General features: G+C 46.5%; 2 protein-coding genes across 2 annotated transcripts in view; one reads left to right on the top strand and one right to left on the bottom strand.

Annotated features, from left to right (window-relative positions):
- MAP3K5 (mitogen-activated protein kinase kinase kinase 5) overlaps positions 1-5706 on the bottom strand; it is a 149479-nt gene extending 143773 nt beyond the window's left edge. The window contains exon 1 of the mRNA XM_077351694.1: positions 5322-5706. The gene's annotated coding sequence lies outside the window, so the exon portion shown is untranslated. The remainder of the gene's footprint in view (positions 1-5321) is intronic.
- A 1168-nt stretch (positions 5707-6874) lies between these two features.
- Positions 6875-20762, top strand: part of PEX7 (peroxisomal biogenesis factor 7) — a 103916-nt gene continuing 90028 nt past the window's right edge. The window contains exons 1-2 of the mRNA XM_077351797.1: positions 6875-7195; positions 11783-11840. Coding sequence (XP_077207912.1) covers positions 7036-7195; positions 11783-11840 — 218 coding nt within the window. The 5' untranslated portion in view covers positions 6875-7035. The remainder of the gene's footprint in view (positions 7196-11782; positions 11841-20762) is intronic.

Below are 20762 nucleotides of genomic sequence, written 5' to 3'. Positions count from 1 at the left end.
CTCAGGCGGCGGCGAAGTTCCTCGGCAAAAGACTACTCTCCCGGGCCTCAGTAAAATTCTCAAGTGTTGACTGGTCCCCGGTGATAAAAAGGTTGGGGACCACTGCTCTAGCACACTGAATTTGGTCATAGTTGACTGCCACTGCACCAGTCTCCTGGGCCTTGATTGGTTCAAGCCATCACTAGAATCCAGCATATCCATAACAATGTCTTGGACAAGATCTGCACAGAGTTTGTGACTGTGTTCGACCAGTTTGTAGGGTGTTGCAATGGTCCACCAGGTCGATCCAGCCTGTCCACCCATCAGGTTGAAGGCCAGGAGCAGTCCCTTCACATTCAAACCAAAGATTGATGTTGAACTGGACTGCCTGATTGAGCAAGAGGTGCTCAAACAAGTTTTCTATGTAAGCTGGGAGACTCCAGTTGTCACTCCCCTTAAGTCCAGTGCGGGCATCCAAATCTGCTCCGACTACAAGTGCATGCTCAAGAAAGCTGCTGGTCAATGATGCCACTGCTGAAGCACAGACCATTGTAACTAATAGAGGGGTGTTCTGTGTAAACAGACTGCAATTCAGTGTCAGTGTTGCTCCAGAAATTGTCTTATGGAAGATATCGTTACGGATCTTCTAGGCATCATCCTGAATTGTGATGATGTCCTAGCATCAGGCAGCTCTGATGCTGAACTGGCAGCACACCTATGAGAAGTGCAGTGATGTTTCCAGTCCAGCCAAAGTACATAAAGTGCCACCTCAGAGTACCATCTGTGGAATTCTTCAGGTTCCAGTTTGATACTGATGCTGAACATTCCACAGCATCCAAAGTTAAGGCCATTCAGCAAGCCTCACTGCCTCAACTGAAGCCTAACCTACAATCCTTCTTGGGTCTGCTTAATTTCTATCATTTGTTCCTTTCCAACAAGGCAGCTATCACTAAGCCATTACACCATTTATTAGACAAGGCCAGGCTCAGCAAACATCAGTAAATATGGTCAAGAGCCTTTGACCTCGACCTTGTTTTCGTACACTTTGATGAGTTCCAACTGGTTGTCCTCACCTGCAGTGCTTCCCCATACATGATTGGAACTGTCCTCAGTCACCAACTAACCAACAAACACAAGGCACCCATGTTTTCTATTGCACATTGTCCTTAGCCAAGCAGAGGTATGCACAAATTGATAAAGATCCGATTGCCAGATGGCCACAACATGGACCAAATAAGACGGCACCTGCCTGACACAACCGAACCCATGAAGCTCTCAGCAGTCAACCTGTTGCTGGAGCCATCCACAGTAGAGTCCGCTGGCACTCCGGAAGATGTCAAAGCAAAAAAATAATGAATCATGTGGCCAACTATATCTTAGGAGTGCAATGAACAAAGAGTGAATATAAAGTCTCTTAACTGAGTTTCCTTTAAACAATGATGAGAGTTGATGCTAACAAGATTCTGGTATACCCTTGTTTCAATTGTATTTCAGCAGCAGCAAAAACCTAGAAAGTATAGAAAACAGCTCTGAGGAGGAACCAAGCTCAAAATGGCTGTTTTAGCTTATCTTGCTTGAGCAGGCTGCAGTACCTCAAATTTATCACTCAAGAAACCACTCATGCTTTTAATCTCAGGCAATGCAATCATGACTTTGTCTCTTTTCCTGGGAAATTAATTAAAGATCCACCCAGGGCAATCATAGGTATTGTTCCCACTTTGGGAAACCTCCAGAGTTTCACTTAGGGTTTTGACTCAAACCAGACAAGACTATCTCATGCCTTCTCAATCACTTCAAGTGCATTGTTTTAATTTAGGGGATATACCACCCAACCTTAGCCTCAATATAGAAATCTTGCCCTCTCTCTCTTGATTTGGATTTGATATGCACATCCCTACATGCTTGTAGGCTTTACCTTTTTCCAGTGATGCTGGTCGTTTCTCCCACAGATTTTTCCATGTTGTCACAGTAGCTATACTTTATATTTTTCTCCTTATATTCCTCTATTGCACCCTCTCATCCCTGTTTTTCTGATCATGTATATGTGTGTGTTAGTTTAATCTTGGGGACAAGTTTGTTAGTTACCTTTAAATTGTCCTCTTAATAAAAATCATTTAAATTTATTTCGGTCTGGTTAATTGAGAGTTTTTAAGGGAATAACCCACTGTTGGACATTTTGTCAATACCCCTCTTGCTAGCTATATTCCCTAACTCAATTTAATTTGGACAACACTAGAGTGGTGCATATGGAATAGGCCTTTGGCAAAATTTAGAAAAATGCCATATGAAGAATTGTAGTGTTATCACATCAATAGTAATGGGCGAGTTCCAGGTTACATAACTCTCCAAAATGCAAATAAAATGTAGGGTCTTGCTGTGAGTTTAATATTTTATGTGTGACATATCCACAACTGTGATATTATGTTTGGGATGGATTTGGAAGATGTTAGTGGGATAAAGAGACCTGCCAGTCTCTGATAGTTTTCGGCAACCTTGGCCAAGAAGATCTAGGACTCTTTTAATGGATCTGCTAACACTGGGGATGGAAAGTGCCATTGAGCTGACTTACATTGAACCCATGGTTTAGTCTTCACAAATAACTGCTTGTGTCACCAATCCTACAGTTGTCAACTTAGACTTAGAAAATGCCTGGAGATTTCAGGACAGTAGCTAGGGGGGGTAGAGTATGGGGAGGATAGAAGCTCAATGGTGACATCATGTTTGCCTTCCAAAATGGCTGTTTCCTCTAAGGAACTAATTAAGTCCAGAGATCTATTCTAATCTGGGAAAGCTCCAGGTCTTTCCTCGTGGTTGGTGACCCTACCCAGTCTCATATATGGGAAGTAGTACTTGGGGGAGGATATTCTTAGCTCCAGCTGTATTTCCCCAATATAAACTAGTCACACGTGCAGCATGGCTACTATTTGCCCCAGAAGAGAGAAATGTCTTTTTTCTCTGAGACAGTTTCATAGTAGTTTGAGAGGATATTAACCTCCCTTCCCCAGTACTTAAGAGTTGGCAACCTCCTGGATTTACAATGGATCTTTAGGTTATAGAAATCAGTTCCCGCAGAGATAATGCCTGCTTTGGAGAGTGGACTCAATGACATTATTCCCTGATGAAGCCCTCCTGAAAGCCCTCCTTTGCCAGGCTCTACCCTAATATTGCCAAATATTTCCCTACTCAGAGTTGGTAGCTCTACCAGTATGACAGTTCTGATCCAAATTCCCTACAGCTGCCTTTTAAGGCTAGACTAGACATCACAGGTCTTCCACTTCACATCTAGTTTGGCCCTCTGTCTTATTAGTTTAGAATACTTGTTCCAGTGCCTTGAACTTTGCAGTTTATGAACAGAATTTTCATATGGGAAATGAAAGAAGAAGAAAAATCCTCATGGTAATCTACTCCTAACTCCCTCATCCTTCTCTCTTTTACTTCAACAAAGTGCCCTGAACGAACACAGCTGCTATTTTCTTAACAATTTACCACCTAAGATATATATCAAACTTAACTTAATTTTAAAAATTCCCCTTCTCTTGAAAAACTCTTCTATTCTACTTTCTTAATATGGCATTTCAAGAGGGAAGTGACCCCTCCACAAATTAGTTCAAACCAAGAGAAAAGGAAAGTCTCATCCCAAGGTTTTGCTGCTGTAGCTATGGATGTTACAAATGCAGAGGAAACACACATGCAACAGCACACCTCCTTCACACAGAGGTAACTTCACTAGGAGTAACTTCAGCATACTTTCCTCTAGTCTAATGCTTTTAGTTGCTGGGAATGCCAGGGATCATTAACAATAATGTTTTCCAAAAACAGTTAGTGCCAAAATTGAGCAAAGTCTCATACTTGTACAGGTCTTCCAGATTCACATGTGTATGCGAGATGTCCTATGACTGGCAAAACCATACCCTTCTCTGTTCTCAAACCTGCTTGTCCCCAGGTCTGGGGCAACAGTAAGCAACAACTCTGAGACTTATTAAGATGCTTAGAGACTATCAAACTCCTTGCCTCTTGGTTTTAATTTAAAAATTTATCTGGATAGTATTTTACAACTGGCCACATCTTACATTTCCAAAAGACATTGTCAGCAAACTAAATTATAAGTTATCTATGATGAATCTCTATTAAAAAAATACTTTGGCTTATTTTTATGGGTGAAAAATGATTGTTTCAGTTGTGTGCGCGCGCATAAGGCATTTTAGATAAAACCACTGCATCAAGACAAGACATCTAGCTAAGTAAAACTGCACTGATATATTTATATATAATGCTTTGTGGTTGCATAACCCTGTTGCAAATCTCATTATTCATCCTGCTTATCTTTCAGCTACCTACGCACTTCAGCTTGCAACTGATTAAACCTTTCAGTATTGTTGATAATAGCAATGATAACTCGTCCACACAGAAAGTGCTTCAGGCTAATCAACACGGCCCTGGCTTGTACATGGTATTGTTTTTCATACCAAATTCAGTGTTAGAAAAACAAATGCCGTCAAACCCTCCCGCTGAATTGTTTGGAGAGTAATAACTGATAAAAGTACGCTGAGTCATTTCATTTATGCCATACACATATATTCACATGATGGAATGGTAAAGATGGGACAGCTTCAGTCATTTATTTGAATCCTGTTAAAGTTAGTTGAATTTTGTTCTTAGTAAGCATTCCTGGCACTGGGCTGCCAAGCACTGTCTGCCCCTCAATGGACTGAAGGCTAGAAAACAACAGTTCAGTCCACTGCCACCTTTAAGACCAACAAAGTTTAATTCTGGGTAAAAGCTTTTGTATGTGTGCACACGAAAGCCATTGGCCTTAAAAATACCACTGGACTCAAACTTTGTTCTGTTGCTTCAGGCCAACATGGCCTGGTGACGGTCATCTTAACACTAAACCTGGTCTCTAGTTAAGGAAAGTAATGTCACACAGCATGCACGCCAGACAGTCTTTAAAATGTCACAAGATGCTTGTGGCAAGCAAATAACCTGAGTCCGTTCCTATCTGTTAAGGCTTGCTGTACTCTGTGGTTTTTCAATATTTATGGATTAACACACAATTAATGTGTAAACTTTTTATTATTATTATTTACACTTTGTTTATTGCCAGCCTTTCTTCCTGGCCCTCAAGACAGATTGTGGAATATAAAAAAGCCCAATGAGGCATCATAAAGTAACCAAAGAGCAATATCAGCAACAAGCTAAGGCAAGGTATTATCATAACAAAAACTAAAACGAAATGGAAAATATAATAGTAACAAGAACCATATGCTGGTACAACGTTATTTTCTTTTTCGACCATCAAAACTATGTCAGTAAAACAAACAAACAAACAGCGGCCTTCCTACTTTAATCCTTGGGGGAGGGGGAGGTAAGGGTTTCCACGGGACCAAGTACAGTAGCGTCCATCTTTCCGCCCTAATCAAAGATGGCGTTGTGACAGTTCTTTCCCACACCCTAAAAGCGAGCCGTACTGTCAAACGCCTCACGCATGCCCATTAGGATTCAAGAGAAACTTATGATCAAGGTTTCCCAGAGAGGCACGAATCCCACACAACCCTCACTTCCGATCAGGTTCCTCCATGTGCGTGGCAGGAGTGGTGGAAATGAATAAGGACCAGCATTTTTAAAGAACTAAATAAAACAGGGGTGGGTAAAGGCTGCCTTTCGTTACCGCCATCCACTCTGTCTGGCCCCTGGAGAGCGCTGCTCGCTCGTTTCAGCTGGAACTGAAAGAGAAAGAAAGAAAGAAAGAAAGAAAGAAAGAAAGAAAGAAAGAAAGAAAGAAAGAAAGAAAGAAAGAAAGAAAGAAAGAAAGAAAGAAGGCGTCGAAGGCATGTGCATGGGGGAAACTTGCAGCGAAATCCCATGCAGAGAAACGCTGTTCCGCTGGCCGAATTTAAAGCCGGCATTTCTTAACAAGATTCGATCTACAGAGACCGAAGCGGCAGATGGGCAGGAAACGAACAGAGCGGGCGCAGCAAAGCCCAAGAGAGTCCCGTCGCAGGGTCGTTTCTTTAAGGTGTCACGAGACTTCGTTTTTAAGGGACGGAGGGAGAAAAAAAAAATAGAAGGGCGTATTCTACCCGGGGGGGGGGGGGGGGCTGGGACTGCCCAAAGCCCTTTCGAAGTATGTTTTGTCATGACTGACGTCCTGTGCCCTTGAAACAATGGACATTAGGCAAACGCAGCTTTTCTCCACCACTAAATTATTTTGCTATTCCAGAAAGGAACGATCCCATCTTCATGTTGCATCTTTGGACTTATGATGCTGTTGCTGACTAGTTTACTCGCTCCTCGTATCTGTATTATTACGATTTTTGTCCCATCGTCTGAGGAAGCGAAAGCTCCCGCCTTGAATAAACCTTTGTTGGTCTTAAAGTGTCCCCGGACTCACATTTGGTCCTGCTGCTTCAGACCAACACGGCTGCCCACCTGAATCTTTCTCCACCACTGTTTTTCTTTTGGATCCCGAGAGGGTTGGCCGTGTTAGTCCACCGTAGGAAAATAACGTGGAAATCTTGTGGCACTTTAAAGACACGGGCATCTGAAGAAGTGAGCGCTCACTAAACCTCAAACCGGATCAAAATATTGTCAGGCTGTAAAGCGCCGCCGGGCTTCTATTTTATTTCTCTAGACCTGCTGAACGGCTACCTTAAGTCTTCACAAGTATAGGAGCACGTCCCCTCAATCTCTCTCGCCCTCCGGAGCTTCATCCTTACTTCCGGATTAGAGCCCATAATTATTTCAATCCATTGACGAAAAGGAATCTCTATTCCTGCCTACTGTTGAAGTATCGGTTTCTGTTGCTCTTGCCCCGCATATGGAGGATTCCACCTGCTGCGAACATGGACCGGAAGAGGCTCCACGCCTTTAAGACTTTAGCTGCTCGCCCCTCCCGGCCCTCAAAAACCAACACCTTGAGAGGCGGTTCTTTCGCCCACACTCAGCATGGCGGAAGTGGTAACAGTTCCCTCAGTTCCTCCAGAGCCTGCGATGGGGCGCCAATACGAGGAAGGGAGCGGGCGCTTTTAAAGACGCTCGCCGGGGGAGGGTCTCGCCATGAGCCACGGAGCAGTCGGCAGCACCAGGAGCGGGGGAACGAGGCCTCCGAGGGCGGAGGTCTTTCGCTTGCCCGGCCGCCACGGCTACGCAGTAGAGAGCTCGCCCTACCTGCCCGGGCGCGTGGCTTGCGCCGCCTCGCAATACTACGGGATCGCAGGTGAAGCGGCAGCAGGGGGCGCGTGCGCAGCAGACTTCTCACTGACCGTCTCTCTTCCCCTTCCAGGATTCTCGGTCCCTTTGCAAAATAAGAATTCATCAATCAAGTAGTTGCAGTTAGTTTGGAAGTTTACTCCAGCCCCTCCGAGGGCGAGTGTGCGGATAAGGGCATAGCCATGACTTCATGCGTGTGCTTGAAAACTGAGGGACATATGTAGCCAGCAGGATGACCTTGGGCCCGTCTTCGTTCTCTCAGAGCTCTCTCAGCCTCACTTGCCTCGCTGGTGGGGGAGAGGAAGGAAAGGCGATACAATCTTTTTGATACTCGTTCGGGTAGTAAGAATCAGGGTACAAAAAAAACAGCTCTTCAATTTTGAACAAGAGTTTGCAGTTTTATAAGTGTTTAAAGCGAGTTCTACCTATTTCCATGGTGCTTGTTTCTCCATAAAATATTCCAGATGAGTAGCCATGTGAGTCTGCAGCCAGAGTAATAACTTTGCTCTGTTTAAGCACAGTCATAAAGTGTTTTTTTTAAAGAATCCATATGATTTTCAGTCATGTTTTCTTGAAAATCCTGTTGAGCTGTCTCAGGCTCACTTCCAAAATAAGCATGCATAGGTTTGTAGTTGTACATTGTCGGTGAGGCATATATTTACAGTGCAATCCTGAACAGTTACATCCATTTATTTACGATTATGTTGTTATGCATCAATGTAATTGGTTGAATTACTTCTCAGTAAACAAAGACTGCTTCTACATTTCTGTGTTTACTTTCATTGTCACTGTAATTTCAAAGGCACATGCGTTAGTGATGGAGCAGTCATGCAGGAATTTTCTGTGAAGTTTCCTCTGTCAGCTTTATACAGCTGTCCTGTTCCATGCATGTCTTTCTTGCTTTACCACTGGAGAGCTTTTTGAAGGCTTTAAGTAGTCCTGGTGGTGATCAGGGCAAATGGGGGCTGGATGGGGCTGATGGCAGGAAAATGGCATGCATCTGGGCAGAGCCTCTTTGGGGCAAGAAAATGCACAGGCAACACTTTAACATGCTTGGAACAGACAGGTTTGGAAAAGTGCGTCTTGAGGACTAGGAAAGAATGTTAGAATGTGGGGTTGTTTAGATGTAAAGCCAAAGCAGAGGACAACTTCCATGTGGGTGTAGCTGAGGTCAGAAGACTGCGAGTGTACTATTTATTTTACCATGTGGCATGTGTGTAGAGTAGCCAGAAGATTCTAGGCTTGGCCAACAGCCTGGCAAGAGATGTTCAGAGGTGGTTTGTTATTGTCAGGCTCTGCCTCATGATCCCTAATGTTCCTTGGCGATCTCCCATCAAAGTACTATCCAGGGTTGACCCTGCTTAGCTTCCAAGATCTGATATGGTTGGGCTTGCCTGGACTATCTAGGTCAGGGATTGTCAGGCCCATTCCTCACAAGAATCAATGTGGCCAATTGTTTACACTAAGCAATTCCGGAATTTAAAATAGTGGAATTCGGTGTTATGCATACCTGCCTTTGTAGTTCAATTCAGTAGCGTTGCAATAGTTTCCCACAGGTTTCCGGTCTCGCCAAAAATCGCTAGAAAGGAAGCAATTTTTTCTGTGCTTTGTCCCGCCCCTGGCTGTCACTCAAACGAACAGCCAATGGGCGGCTGTTATCATGCTCCCAAAAAGCCCCTTTCCCTTTAAGACAGGTTTAAAAAAAAAAAACCCACGTTACAACAAATCTGCATTGATTCGTTGCAACGGAGAGACCCATCTAGCTGGCAGGTGCTGTATGAGCTGGCGATTCATCGTTACCGCGCTCTCCCGAGTGAAAAAAAAATCCCCCCCCCCGTGCACGGGCGCGATTTTCAGCCGAAAATAAAGGAAACTTGCTGTGCTTGGTGACTTAAAGCAGCTCTGTGGAGGGAATGCAGCCGGAGAAGCCTCGCTGGGTGAATGAAGGCTCGCCGGTTTGTTGCTCTCCACTCACTCCGAGAAAAAAAAATGGCGATCACTTCGTTGGAAGTTCAGAGGAGAGAGCCAGGGGGAGGGACTTTGCTGAAACCGCAACAATTCGGAACGCATTTACAAATACATCTGGGTAAACTAGAATATGAAATATGCTTTGGCAGCTAATTTCCAACATTGATCAAAAGAAAATAAGGGTATTAATTATAGTGTCTGCTGAATTGCATATGTCAAGTCCTAAACATTTATCCAGAGGCCTCTAATGCTAATTTTGTTCTTTGTGATGCACCTGTGCTGGTCTGTGAGCCCATGCTGGTGTTTATGTGTTGACATAAAATTAATATCACATACTGGAATAATCTCACGAGTTGCATCTATTATTTGTGTTATTTAATTGTGTGTATCTTTCTAAAAATGAGGAAGAACTGCCTGACAGGTGTTTATAGTATCACTCGTATCACTCGTATGCAGAACATAAGGCCCAGTGAGCAAGTAGAATTTACATCTTATACTGTTAATATTGATAATATTGTTGTTGGGTGGGTCTCTTCATTAGCAAGAGGAGCAAAACTAGCCATACCTATTATTTCTCCTTTTACCATATTTTGAGATCACTAAGAGTGGGCATTAAGACTGGTTATGCATGGTGCCTTAGATGGACAGGGATTTGCATTTTTGCATTAAAAACTTTTTTAAAGTTTTTGTTGATCTGTAGGAAGTGCCTTCCATTTTATTGCATAATATAAAATAAGTACGTATTTTTCTTTGGAAAAAATATAATATGTAATTATAATTATTTATAACATAGTGTGAAGGAATGTCCTCTACAACGTAATTACAGGAGCTTCTAGACAAATCTGTACATGGCAGAGAGAAAAAGTATAGAGAATGGTTCATCCTCCCCCCCCCCACACCGCAACTACCAGAAATTAAAAGCTTTACAATACATATAGCTCTGGCCAAATGAAGGTCAAAAGATTTCCTATGTCACACCTTGCTAAGTGGGATCAGAGACTGCAGAAATACTAATGGCTCCCCCACCCCCTTGAATAGGGAAGAATTAGAATTACCTCAGAGGAGGATGGACTCTCAGGGGGATATTATAAATGTTCATGACAAGGGAAAGGAAATTCTCTTCCACTTTGTTCTTTACCGCAGAGGGACACAACCCGTAAAAAACTACCCGTATTTGCGGGCCTATAAGACGACTGGGCGTATAAGACGACCCCCCAACATTTCCACTCAAAATACAGTACTATGGGCCACTATGGGCAGCTATGTCTATCCCAACTGAAGTGCACTCGGCATATAGGACGACCCCCCCCCACTTGGAGGCATGTTTTTCAGGGGGGGAAAGTAGTATTATACGCCAGCAAATACTGTACATCAGTGGTCCCCAACCTGTGGGCCGCGGCCCGAAGGCCATGGCGCTGGGCCGCAGTTCCTTCTCCCCGCCCCCCCGCAGTAAAAAACTTTCCAGGCCACAAGCCATTTAAGTTTGCACCGACTGCTTCAGTGACTCCATCCAGCCACCTCACTCTCTGTCGTCCCCTTCTTCTTTTGCCCTCAATCGCTCCCAGAATCAGGCTCTTCTCCAGGGATGCATGATCTTAGTTTTCTTGATGTTGAGTTTCAAGCCAACTTTTGCACTCTCCTCTTTCACCCGCATCAAGAGGCTCTTTAGTTCCTCTTCGCTTTCTGCCATTAGAATGGCATCATCTGCATATCTGAGGTTGTTGATATTTCTCCCTGCAATCTTAATCCCAATTTGTGACTCATCTAACCCCTCCTTTCTTATGATGTGCTCCACATACAAGTTAAATGTGCCAAATTAACCAGTCACAAACAGGAACAGGATTTTTTTGATGACCAGTTTGATAATTCATTATCTGTTTATTGGTGTTTGACAGTTTGTTCCCTTGTATTGCTGATTAATCATGCAATGCAGTGCAATTGCATTTTTTGTGCACACAGGTGCTGCTCAGCAGGTATTGGTTTAAATAAACAATAGATCACTTGCAAATCATACAAGGCAGTCATCAGTACATCATGAGTTTCAAAAATCTCCTGCCCTTTGTTGCTCATTTGAGTAGTCTTTAGTGATGCCAATGTTTGCTGATCGGTTCGAACCAGCAGTGTTGTTATGCATGCATAGTTTTGGGGAAACTTGATAAAAACTGGTTCAGCAGGCATTCATAGCTAGTTGCCATGAACCAAATAGACCAAGTGATTAGCTCACATCTAACTGCTGATTCAGAACAAGGTAAGTTCAACCACTGAATATGTCTCAAGAGTAACTTTCAGCATCTGTGTGCTTTGAGTCCACACTGTGGGATTGTTGAAGAAGGGGGGTTTGGGTGTCTGTCTGTTTCTGAAGTTCTTTTACTCTTGAAGTTTCACTAATGTCAATACTTGCACATTGCATATAGTAGTTTGACCTGGGTGGTCCAAGCTAGTCTAGCGTTCTCAGATCTCAGAATCTAAGCAGTGTTGCCCCAGTCAATATTTGGATGGGAGACCACCAGGGCCATGACACAGGCAGGCAATGACAAAACACCTCCAAACGTCTCTTGCCTTGAAAACCCCAGTCATAAGTCATTATGTCTATATAACATAGTTTCCTAACTGTCTTCTGTTTCAGGTTGTGGAACACTAGTAGTATTGGAACAAAATGATTCTGGGATTCATCTGTTCAGGAGGTAATACTTTATACTTTTGCACAAGTATTGTTTACTATATTTTGTAGTGGTATGCTCAGATATAAGGAGACAAAAATATAATCATGTCAAAAAGAGATATGCAAGGATCCATACTACATTTTTAAAAATTCTGGAGTAATGCACACAATTCTTTCTTTCAAGGATTAAAACCAGAAAAGATGGGACATCTTCCTTGACAGTTCCTATGTGTAATGATTTATTTTCAGTATGTTGCAGCAGATTAAAATAGAAGGGCCACATATGGTGTGTAGGCTGAGTGTAACTCCTGGAACACATTGTCTGGTCTTGGTTTACATTTTGAGTTCTGGCAAGTTTTATCTACCTAAAATAAATAAAACAAAACTAGTATTTTTCTAGCTTTTGTGAGCAGAAATTCATCTGAAAAACCTGAACAGGATTCTGCATAGACTGTTTAGGATTGCTCTCTTTATCAAATCAAAGTTCAAACATATCTAACCTACCCTTGTTTGTGACCATTACGTTTTGTCTTTTCTAAGACTACAATTCTTAGCATGCTTATTTTGAAATAAGTCCCAATGGGCTTGGTGGGTTTTACTTTTGAATAAACATGAGATAGGGCTGTGATCTGAATATAGGACCTTTACATTCAGCCTCACGTGTTTAAAAAAATACTTGGGGGTTGCAGTTTTAAGTAAAGCTATTTCAACAAAAAAGTGAAATGTCTAACAAGAAATCAGTATTGGGCATGAGGATGAACCAGTTCACAGTCTTAAATGCATCAAGAATTTGGCTGGTTCCTCTCTCCGCTTCCCCCCAAACATTTCCTGGACCTTTTGTTTAGTTGGGTTCAGGCCATTTAAACCCTCTGTTCTGCTTCCTCCCTTCCAAACAGAGGGAAGCAAAAAGAGGTTTTACATGGCTGCCAGATATTTTTGCCTCACACACAGAGACCCCCTCCCCCCAGTTGTGAGGCTTAAATGATCCAAGTAGAAGGGACTGAAATCAATCCCTGAAATGGCGTTCAGTTGTTGACTGGAATGATGGCTGGCAGCCATTTCAGCTGTGCAGTGGAGCGCAGCATCTCCCTGCGTCTTCAATTCCAGGAATTGAATGTGTTTGCCTCAGGTGGGACTCAACCAAGAATGTGGCTGTCTGGCTGGTGTACCGCACGCCCAGTACACCTCCAGACACTCTGCCAGCCCTGCTAGAGAAGGTAGCGGCCTGGATGCCACAGTTCCCAAGACTCTGAATTCTGGGTGACTTTAACATCCATGATGAGCTGCTGCCCTCCAGGAACAGGCTGGATCTAGTGTCAGCCATGGCAACACTGAGCTCTCGCAATTTGTTGTTGGCTTTACCCATCAAGCAGGCCACAGCCTGGACCTCATTTTCAGATCAGGACTGAATGTGGATCTGGTTTCGGCCACGGCTGTGCCATGGTCAGGCCACTATGGCCTGAAGGCCCGGCTAAGGCTGCCATCCCCTCCTAAGTTGGGCATTTAGCAGATTTTAGCTCGCCCATGGAGACTTATGGATCCAACAGGATTTCTGAATGCTCTGTGGGACCAAATGCCTCGTGGCGCTTCTCTAGATTGCCTGGTCAGTGACTGGCACAACAGAATGCTGGCTGCCATTGATTAGATTACTCCTAGATGTCTTCTCCGTCCCCGTCTCAAGTGGGCCCCTTGGTACACTGAGGAGCACTGCGAGAAGAAATGAGAACTGAGGAGACTAGAGCAAGTCTGGAGGAAAACTCATGATGAAGTGGCGAGAACATCCTATAGAATGCAGTTAAGAGCCTATGAAATGGCAGTGAAGTTGCATAATGCAGATTCTACTCGACTGAAATCACAACTGCTAACTCACACCCATTGCAGTTATTTAGGGGAGGTCAATCTCTTACCGCTCTAGAGGAAAGGCGGCAAAATAACAGCCATCAGCTGCGAGGCCTTTGTGAGTCACTTTGTAGATAAAATCACAACACTCTGCCACAACCTCCCTCCTACCTTAGGCACAGAAAGTGAGAGGCCCCTTGGCTGTCTTTGGAGAGTTCATTGAGTAACTTCAAGCGACTCATGCTGACTGAAGTAGACAAGTTGCTAAAGACAGTGAAGCCAACCACTTGCTCTCTAGATCCATGCCCATCATGGCTACTAAAAATATTGGACACAAGAGTAGTAGCTCCCCCCCTCCAGGAAATAATCAACCTCTCCCTTTAAAGAGGAGAATTCCTGGAGGGACTAAAAGAGGCACACCCACACCGCTACTCAAAAAACCTTCTCTGGACCCGTGACAGCCATCCAGCTACCACCCCGTCTCGCACTTAGATCTCTGGAAAGGATGCTTGAAAAGGCTGTCGTAGACCAACTATCAGCATACTTGGAAGAAGCTTTGGTCCTAGAACCCTCCCTGTCAGGTTTCCTGCCTGGCTATGGTGTAGAGACAGTGCTAGTTGCCTTGATGGACAACCTTCATCACCAGTTGGACCAGGGCGGGCCGGCACTGCTTATATTATTAGATCTCTCAGCAGTGTTTGACACAGTCGATCATGAGCTTTTAGCTCACCACCTCATTGATGCCAGGATAAGAGGGACTGCCCTTCAGTGGCTGATCTCCTTTCTCTGGAATCGTGGACAGAGGGTAGCATTAGGAGAGAGCTCATCAAGCTGTCACCAACTGCTCTCTCTCGAATTCTATTTAACATCTTTTTGCGCCCTCGTGCCCAACTGTTGTGGAGGTTTGGGCTGTGTTGCCACCAATATGCTGATGACACCCAGTTCTTCCTCCTGATAAATGGCCGTCCTGACTTCCCCCCAGAAACATTAGCCAGCTGCCTGGAAGTGGTGACGGGGTAGCTTAAACAGAGTTGTTTGAAGATTGCCTCTCTGCCTACACCCCTCAAAGAGTATTGCGCTCTACCACCTCCAACCTCCTGAATCACACATTCAGAGAGTATTACATATTTTTCACAACCAGGTGAAATTTAAAAGGTGAAAGAAGAAGAAGAGTTGGTTCTTATACGCTGCTTTTCTCTACCCGAAGGAGTCTCAAAGCGGCTTACAGGCGCCTTCCCTTTCCTCTCCCCACAGCAGACACCCTGTGAGGTGGATGAGGCTGAGAGAGCCCTGATATTACTGCTCGGTTAGAACAACTTTATCAGTGCTGCGGCAAACCCAAGGTCACCCAGCTGGTTGCATGTGGGGGAGCACAGAATCAAACCTGGCTTGCCAGATTTGAAGTCCGCACTCCTAACCACTACACCAAGCTGGCTCTCTTTGCAGTATTCCACAGTTCTATAATGCTGTTATTGTTATCATCTCATTATTACTACAAATGGAGTTACCTGTATCCTTTCTTGTTTTATGTAAGCCGCCCTGAGCCTTTGTGGAGGGCGGTATATAAATACAATAAATTTTACTTGGAAGCAAAACAAACTGGCCTTGGTTCATTTTGGGGCTTCTGGGTCATTTGGGTTCAGGGATTTAGTCTGGAAACACCCTTAAGTGAATTGGAATTTTCCAGTTTGTGCCTATCTCTAGTCAGTGTGCAGGCAGTTTTGGCATTCTGCAGGGCCTGCAAAACAAAGCTCTTCTACCACGACTATGGTTGAGGCCGGTGCAACGATGAAGATCTGATTGGGCCCCCCGGTGTTATGTGACGTTAAGAGTGAGTGGTGTTAAGTGACAGCCTTATGTCAACTGTGCTCCCTTTCCCCTGTTCCCTCTATTAATTAATTTGGGTGGGAGACTCAATTTCACTGAGGCCCGGGGGGGGGGTAATCTTTTGCCGAGGGACGTTGCTGCCGCCGCCTGAGCCCCTGCTCTGCTTGTTTTCCCGCTGGCGCCCCTGATTTCCCGGCACCCACTGGAGGGCACTGCTAGCAGCAGCTGCGCAGTGCCACGCCAAGGGGGAGCCCCAACCATGGCAGCCACTGGAGAGTACCAAAGGTGACCCGGCAGTAGTAGAGTGGCAGGGCAGCCCCCGAGGCAGCAGCCAGGGAGGAGGATGAGGAGGAGCCGTGGCCAGGAATTTAGGGGTGACCTTTGATGCATCCCTTTCTATGGAGGTTCAGGTCACAAAGGTATCCAAGTTGGTGTGGGATCTCCTTATCTTCCCCAAGGTTCCTGTTGCCAAGAATACTACTGTTTGGACAACATTTCTGTTTTACCAAGACTCTGACTGGAAGGAGGGTTGTTTTCTAATAACTATGCGGTGGGTAGATTAAATTGACTTTACTATTAGCTTTTTTATTGTTGTTCTGGGTTTTCTGTTGGGCCATTGGAAACTACCTGGGGTACAGCATAGGATATAAATGATCAATTCATTATGGGATCTTTTCCAGGAACTGATTGATTTCTGGACTGTTATTAGGCTTGTGCAATTCAAATCAATTCCTCGATTTTTTAAAAAAAACTTCAAAGTCAGTTTTGTACAGTCTGGAACATACAGTCTTCTCGTGTATTCCTGAAAATATTCTAAAATCTGTAGTAGCTTGGACTTAGCGATGGCTGGGAAGACATTAGTTGCCTACAGAGAATACGAGAAACATAGAAACATTCTGGAAGCAGTAAAGGTCTGTAGATTGCAGGGTGTCGGACAATAGTTCTCATGAAACTCCTGATCAAATCTTCAATCTGGAGTTTTTTAACTTCAATGGAATGTATACACTGGCTGTGCTTCTCTTTAAAGAGAGTTAGGAGAGCAGAATACAGAGACACAGAAAGATGGGAGGGGAGGCAGCTGTGAAGAATCCAGCTCTGGGTAGGAAAGGTCCTGTGGTTGGGTAGGAAAGGTTCTGATCAGGAAGCGCGCTTCCCTTGCCTGGACATGGTGCAGCTGTGTCCTTGGCCAGGAATTTAGGGATGACATTTGATGCTTCCCTTTCTATGGAGGTTCAGGTCACAAAGGTAGCCAAGTTGGTGTTTTTCCACCTGCACCTATCTGTCCCCAGATCACCTAGCCACAGCAATGCATGTGATGGTCACCTCCATGCTAGACTTCTGTAACTTGCTCTATGTGGGCCCGCTATTGTTCTTGACCTAGAGATTGCAAAGGTTCTCGAACACCAAGGATAGCCCATATCCAGCCAGTGCTGTGGCAGGTGCATTGGTTGCTAGTGGTGTTCCAGATCAAGTTTAAGGTTTTGGTATGGACCTTTAAGGTCATCCACAGTCTGCACTGACATATTTTCCTCCGCTGTTGATCCTGCAGGATTCTAATCTATCTGAACTCAGATCTTGCAACAGATCTGCAACTTTCCTTTTTCACAACTTGAAACGCAAGCTATGGAGCTAGCAGGTGGTGAAGGGAAGGTGAGGACTTTATGGTGGGATGAGTGGGTTTGAATATTTTAATGTTGTTATGCTGATATTAACCGCCTCAAGCCAGCTGGCCATGAATGGTGGGATATAAATATAAATAAGGGTCAACATGGCGGCCGCACCGGACGCCGAGGATTAGGTCTCCGTCTGGGGCTGGAATTATGAGTGCCGATAAATTGCAAGGCACTGTCCCCCATGCAGTTTTTTGGGAGTTGAGGGTTAGTTGTGCTTCCCCCCCCCCCCTTTTTTCAATGAGAACGGACTGGACACAGATAGGCAGAAGCAGCGGCAAGAGGGCCAATGACCACAGTGGCCTAGCTTGCCTATTTCGACACCGGACTCACGTTGGAGGCCTCTCCAGCGGGAACCACCCTGGCTGGGAGAAGGGGACTGGTGCAAGTCACAAAGCAGGCCTAGGCCAAACTGGAACGGGGGCCGGAGTGGAGGTCCCTGCGGGAGATCTTCATTCCCCTCTCCTGGGAGCCGCATGGCCCCCACCCATCCCTGAAAACGCCCAGTGCGCCCCCCCCCGACAAGTTCGTGGGAGAGTGGGCAGGAAAAGCGACGTGCTTACTGGCAAAGTGTTGGAAGATCTGCTCCCCACTTGGCCTTGGAACCCAGCGTAGTCCCCTGCACAGACGCAGCGGCGAGTTGCGGCTACAGCAGCAGAAAGGAGCGGCTGGAGCCATGGGGCTAGCTGAGGGAGCCAGGAGACGTCCAAGGAGCCCACAGGTGATATCAACGCGCGAGGGGAGAGGGGCCCTTGGTGGCATTCAGACCCGCCCATGCCCTGCAGGGCTGCCGAGGGGTTCTTCACCAGTGGAAGCACAGCCTGGAGGACAGAGAAGCCTTTGCTACTTCTCCTTTAAGACCTGGAATGAGACTGAGAAGCAGAGGAAGCAGAGACCTAGGTCTCTTGACTGCCACCCAGAGACCATCGGAATATTGCCCAGAATTAATTCTGGCTTTTTGACTCTCAGACTCCATCTGGTGGCTTTGGCCGGAACAGCGCTGGACCTTTTAATTGCTTTTTTGCTTCTTCTGTTGACAGTTCTGTTCTATGTGGAAGGAGGGTGATTGGGTTGCCATCACCGGGAGAGGATGAGGGATAGAGTTAGGCCCAGCTGAGCTGAGGAGGTTGACCCACTGGACAGAGAGAACCCCTGGACCAGGCGGGATCTTGTCGGGTAGTTATACTTACCTCACTAGCTGCTAGTATAGGTGGGTGAGGGGAGGAGGGGTTGGGAGGGATTGGAATTTAGTGAGTCGGGCGGGTTGGGGTGTGAGTAGCGCAGCTAAGGGAGGAGAATCTAGCTTAGGAATAGAGAGTAGTGTCCTCTCTCGAGGAGTGGAGGGTGGGTCATGGATGGGGAGCTGTGCTCGGGGGGGGGGGGCTCATACTGGTGCCGGGATTCCAACAATCATACGCCAGGGGTGCTATGGCTGGGAGAGGAGGTTGGACAAGAGAAGGTGTGGGAGCACTGGTGTCCCGTTTAGGGCCCGGCCGTGGAGACACGGCTGGCGCTCTGGGTATGATCGATCCTCTTCTAACCTCCATCCCATCCCCAGAGATGTGAGGGTGGAGGCTAGGGGAAAGGGTCCGACATTGGTCTTGTGCAACGCAAGGTTGATTAAGAACAAGGCCACGACCCTGCAGCACTGCTTCGCTGAGTTGAAGGTGGACCTTGCGTGCGTGACCGAGACCTGGGTGAAGGAGGCAGAGACGGTAGCCTTGAGAGAAATGCACCCCAGGTTACTCGGTCCTTCACCAATCTCGGACCCACAAGAGGGGAGGGGGGGTGGCGATCCTGGTCCAGGAGGCTTCCTCCTATAGGGCTGGAAATTGGGGGGGTGGAGTGTGTCGGTATTGAATGGGGCGCGGTCGAGAGTTTGGCCATCTGGCTGGTTTACCGTCCGCCCAACGTGCCTGCCCTGCCTGCTGGAGGCGGCGGCTGCCTGGGCATTGCAGTTCCCCAGGCTTTTAATTCTGGGTGACTTCAATGTTCATACGGACACGCCATCTTCAGGACTTGGCGGAGACTTGGTGTCTTCCATGGCAACACTGGGGCTCTCGCAATTTGTAACTGGCCCTACCATCATGCCGGTCACACACTTGACTTGATTATCGCTGCTGGTATAGAGGTGGATCTGGATGCAGCCTTGGCTGTGCCGTGGTCAGACCACTATGCCCTGCGGGCTTGGATCAGGATACCACCCCTTCCCCAGTTGGGCAGTGGGCGTATTTTTGACAGCCGCTATAGATGAGATTGCCCCTAAGCGTCCTCTCTGCCCTCGACTCAAACGGGCCCCCTGGTATACGGGGGGACTCCGGGAGAAGAAAAGGGAAGTCAGATGACTGGAGCGAGTGTGGTGGAAGACTCGTGACGAAGCTAAGAGAACGCCTTATCGCATGCTTATGAGGGCGTATGTGATGGTGGTGAGAGTTTTTTGCCATGGAAATCGCTTCCGCAAGCTCTCGCATGGACCCAATTATTCAGGGTAGTTAGATCTCTTACTGCCCTTGAGGAGCGCCAAAATACTAGACAAATGGCTCTCGGCTGCGAGGCATTCGCAAGCTTTTTTGCAGATAAAGTTTAGTCCACTGCGAACTTCCCGCCAAAATTAATACAGTGAATGAACTGCAGACCTGTTGGCCGCCTTTGGTAGTGAGGTTTGACTGCTTCAGGTGGCTCTCTTTTTCCGAAGTGGAGAAGTGGCTCAGATCGGTTAGGGTGACCACTTGCCCCCTCGACCGCTGCCCCTCTTGGCTCCCCAAGGGAGGCGGCCAGGGGATAGGAAGCCAGCTCAGAGACATCATCAACTCCTCCCTGGGTTCAGAGGAGTTTCCTGAGCGGCTGAAGGAGGCAGTGGTTCGCCCTCTCTTGAAACAATCAACGCTGGACCCGCAGGACCCTGCTAACTACTGCCCAGTGTTGCATCTGGCATTCCTGGGCAAGGTGGTGGAGAGGGCTGCGGCTGACTAGCTCCTGGCATTCTTGGAGGAAACTTCGGCACTCGATCCATATCAGTCTGGCTTCCGTCCTGGCCACGGGTTGTAGACAGTGTTGGTCGCCCTTCTGGATGATCTCTGTCACCAGTTAGAGGCGGGGGAAGAGTTCTTGCATCCCTATAGATTCCCTTGTGGGGTCCCTCAGGGCGCAGTCCTCTCCCCTGCATTGTTCAACATCTTTATGCGCCCTCTGGCCCAACTGATACGGAGCTTTGGGCTGGGTTGCCACCAGTACGCTGATGACACCCAGCTCTATCTCCTCATGGACGGCCACCTGGACTCCCCCTGGAACCATTCACCAGATGTTTGGAAGCAGTGACCGAATGGTTCGAGCAGAGTTGCCTGAAACTCAATCCCTCCAAGACGGAGGTCCTGTGGCTGGGAGGCAGAGGATGGGATCAGGCAGCACGCTTACCCACCCTGGCAGGAGCGCAACTTACTACCGCGACCCAGGCCAGGAATCTGGGTGTGACCATTGATGCCTCCCTGACTATGGAGGCTCAGGTCAAGAGAGTAGCAGGCCAGGCATTTTTCCATCCTCGCCAGGCACGACTACTAGCACCCTACCTGTCCCCTGACCACTTGGCCACAGTGATCCATGTGACAGTC

This window comes from Paroedura picta, chromosome 1, assembly GCF_049243985.1.
Source record: "Paroedura picta isolate Pp20150507F chromosome 1, Ppicta_v3.0, whole genome shotgun sequence".
NCBI classification, from domain to species: domain Eukaryota; kingdom Metazoa; phylum Chordata; class Lepidosauria; order Squamata; family Gekkonidae; genus Paroedura; species Paroedura picta.
Note: the sequence above shows the minus strand (reverse complement) of the source record. Positions and strands in the feature narration are given on the sequence as shown.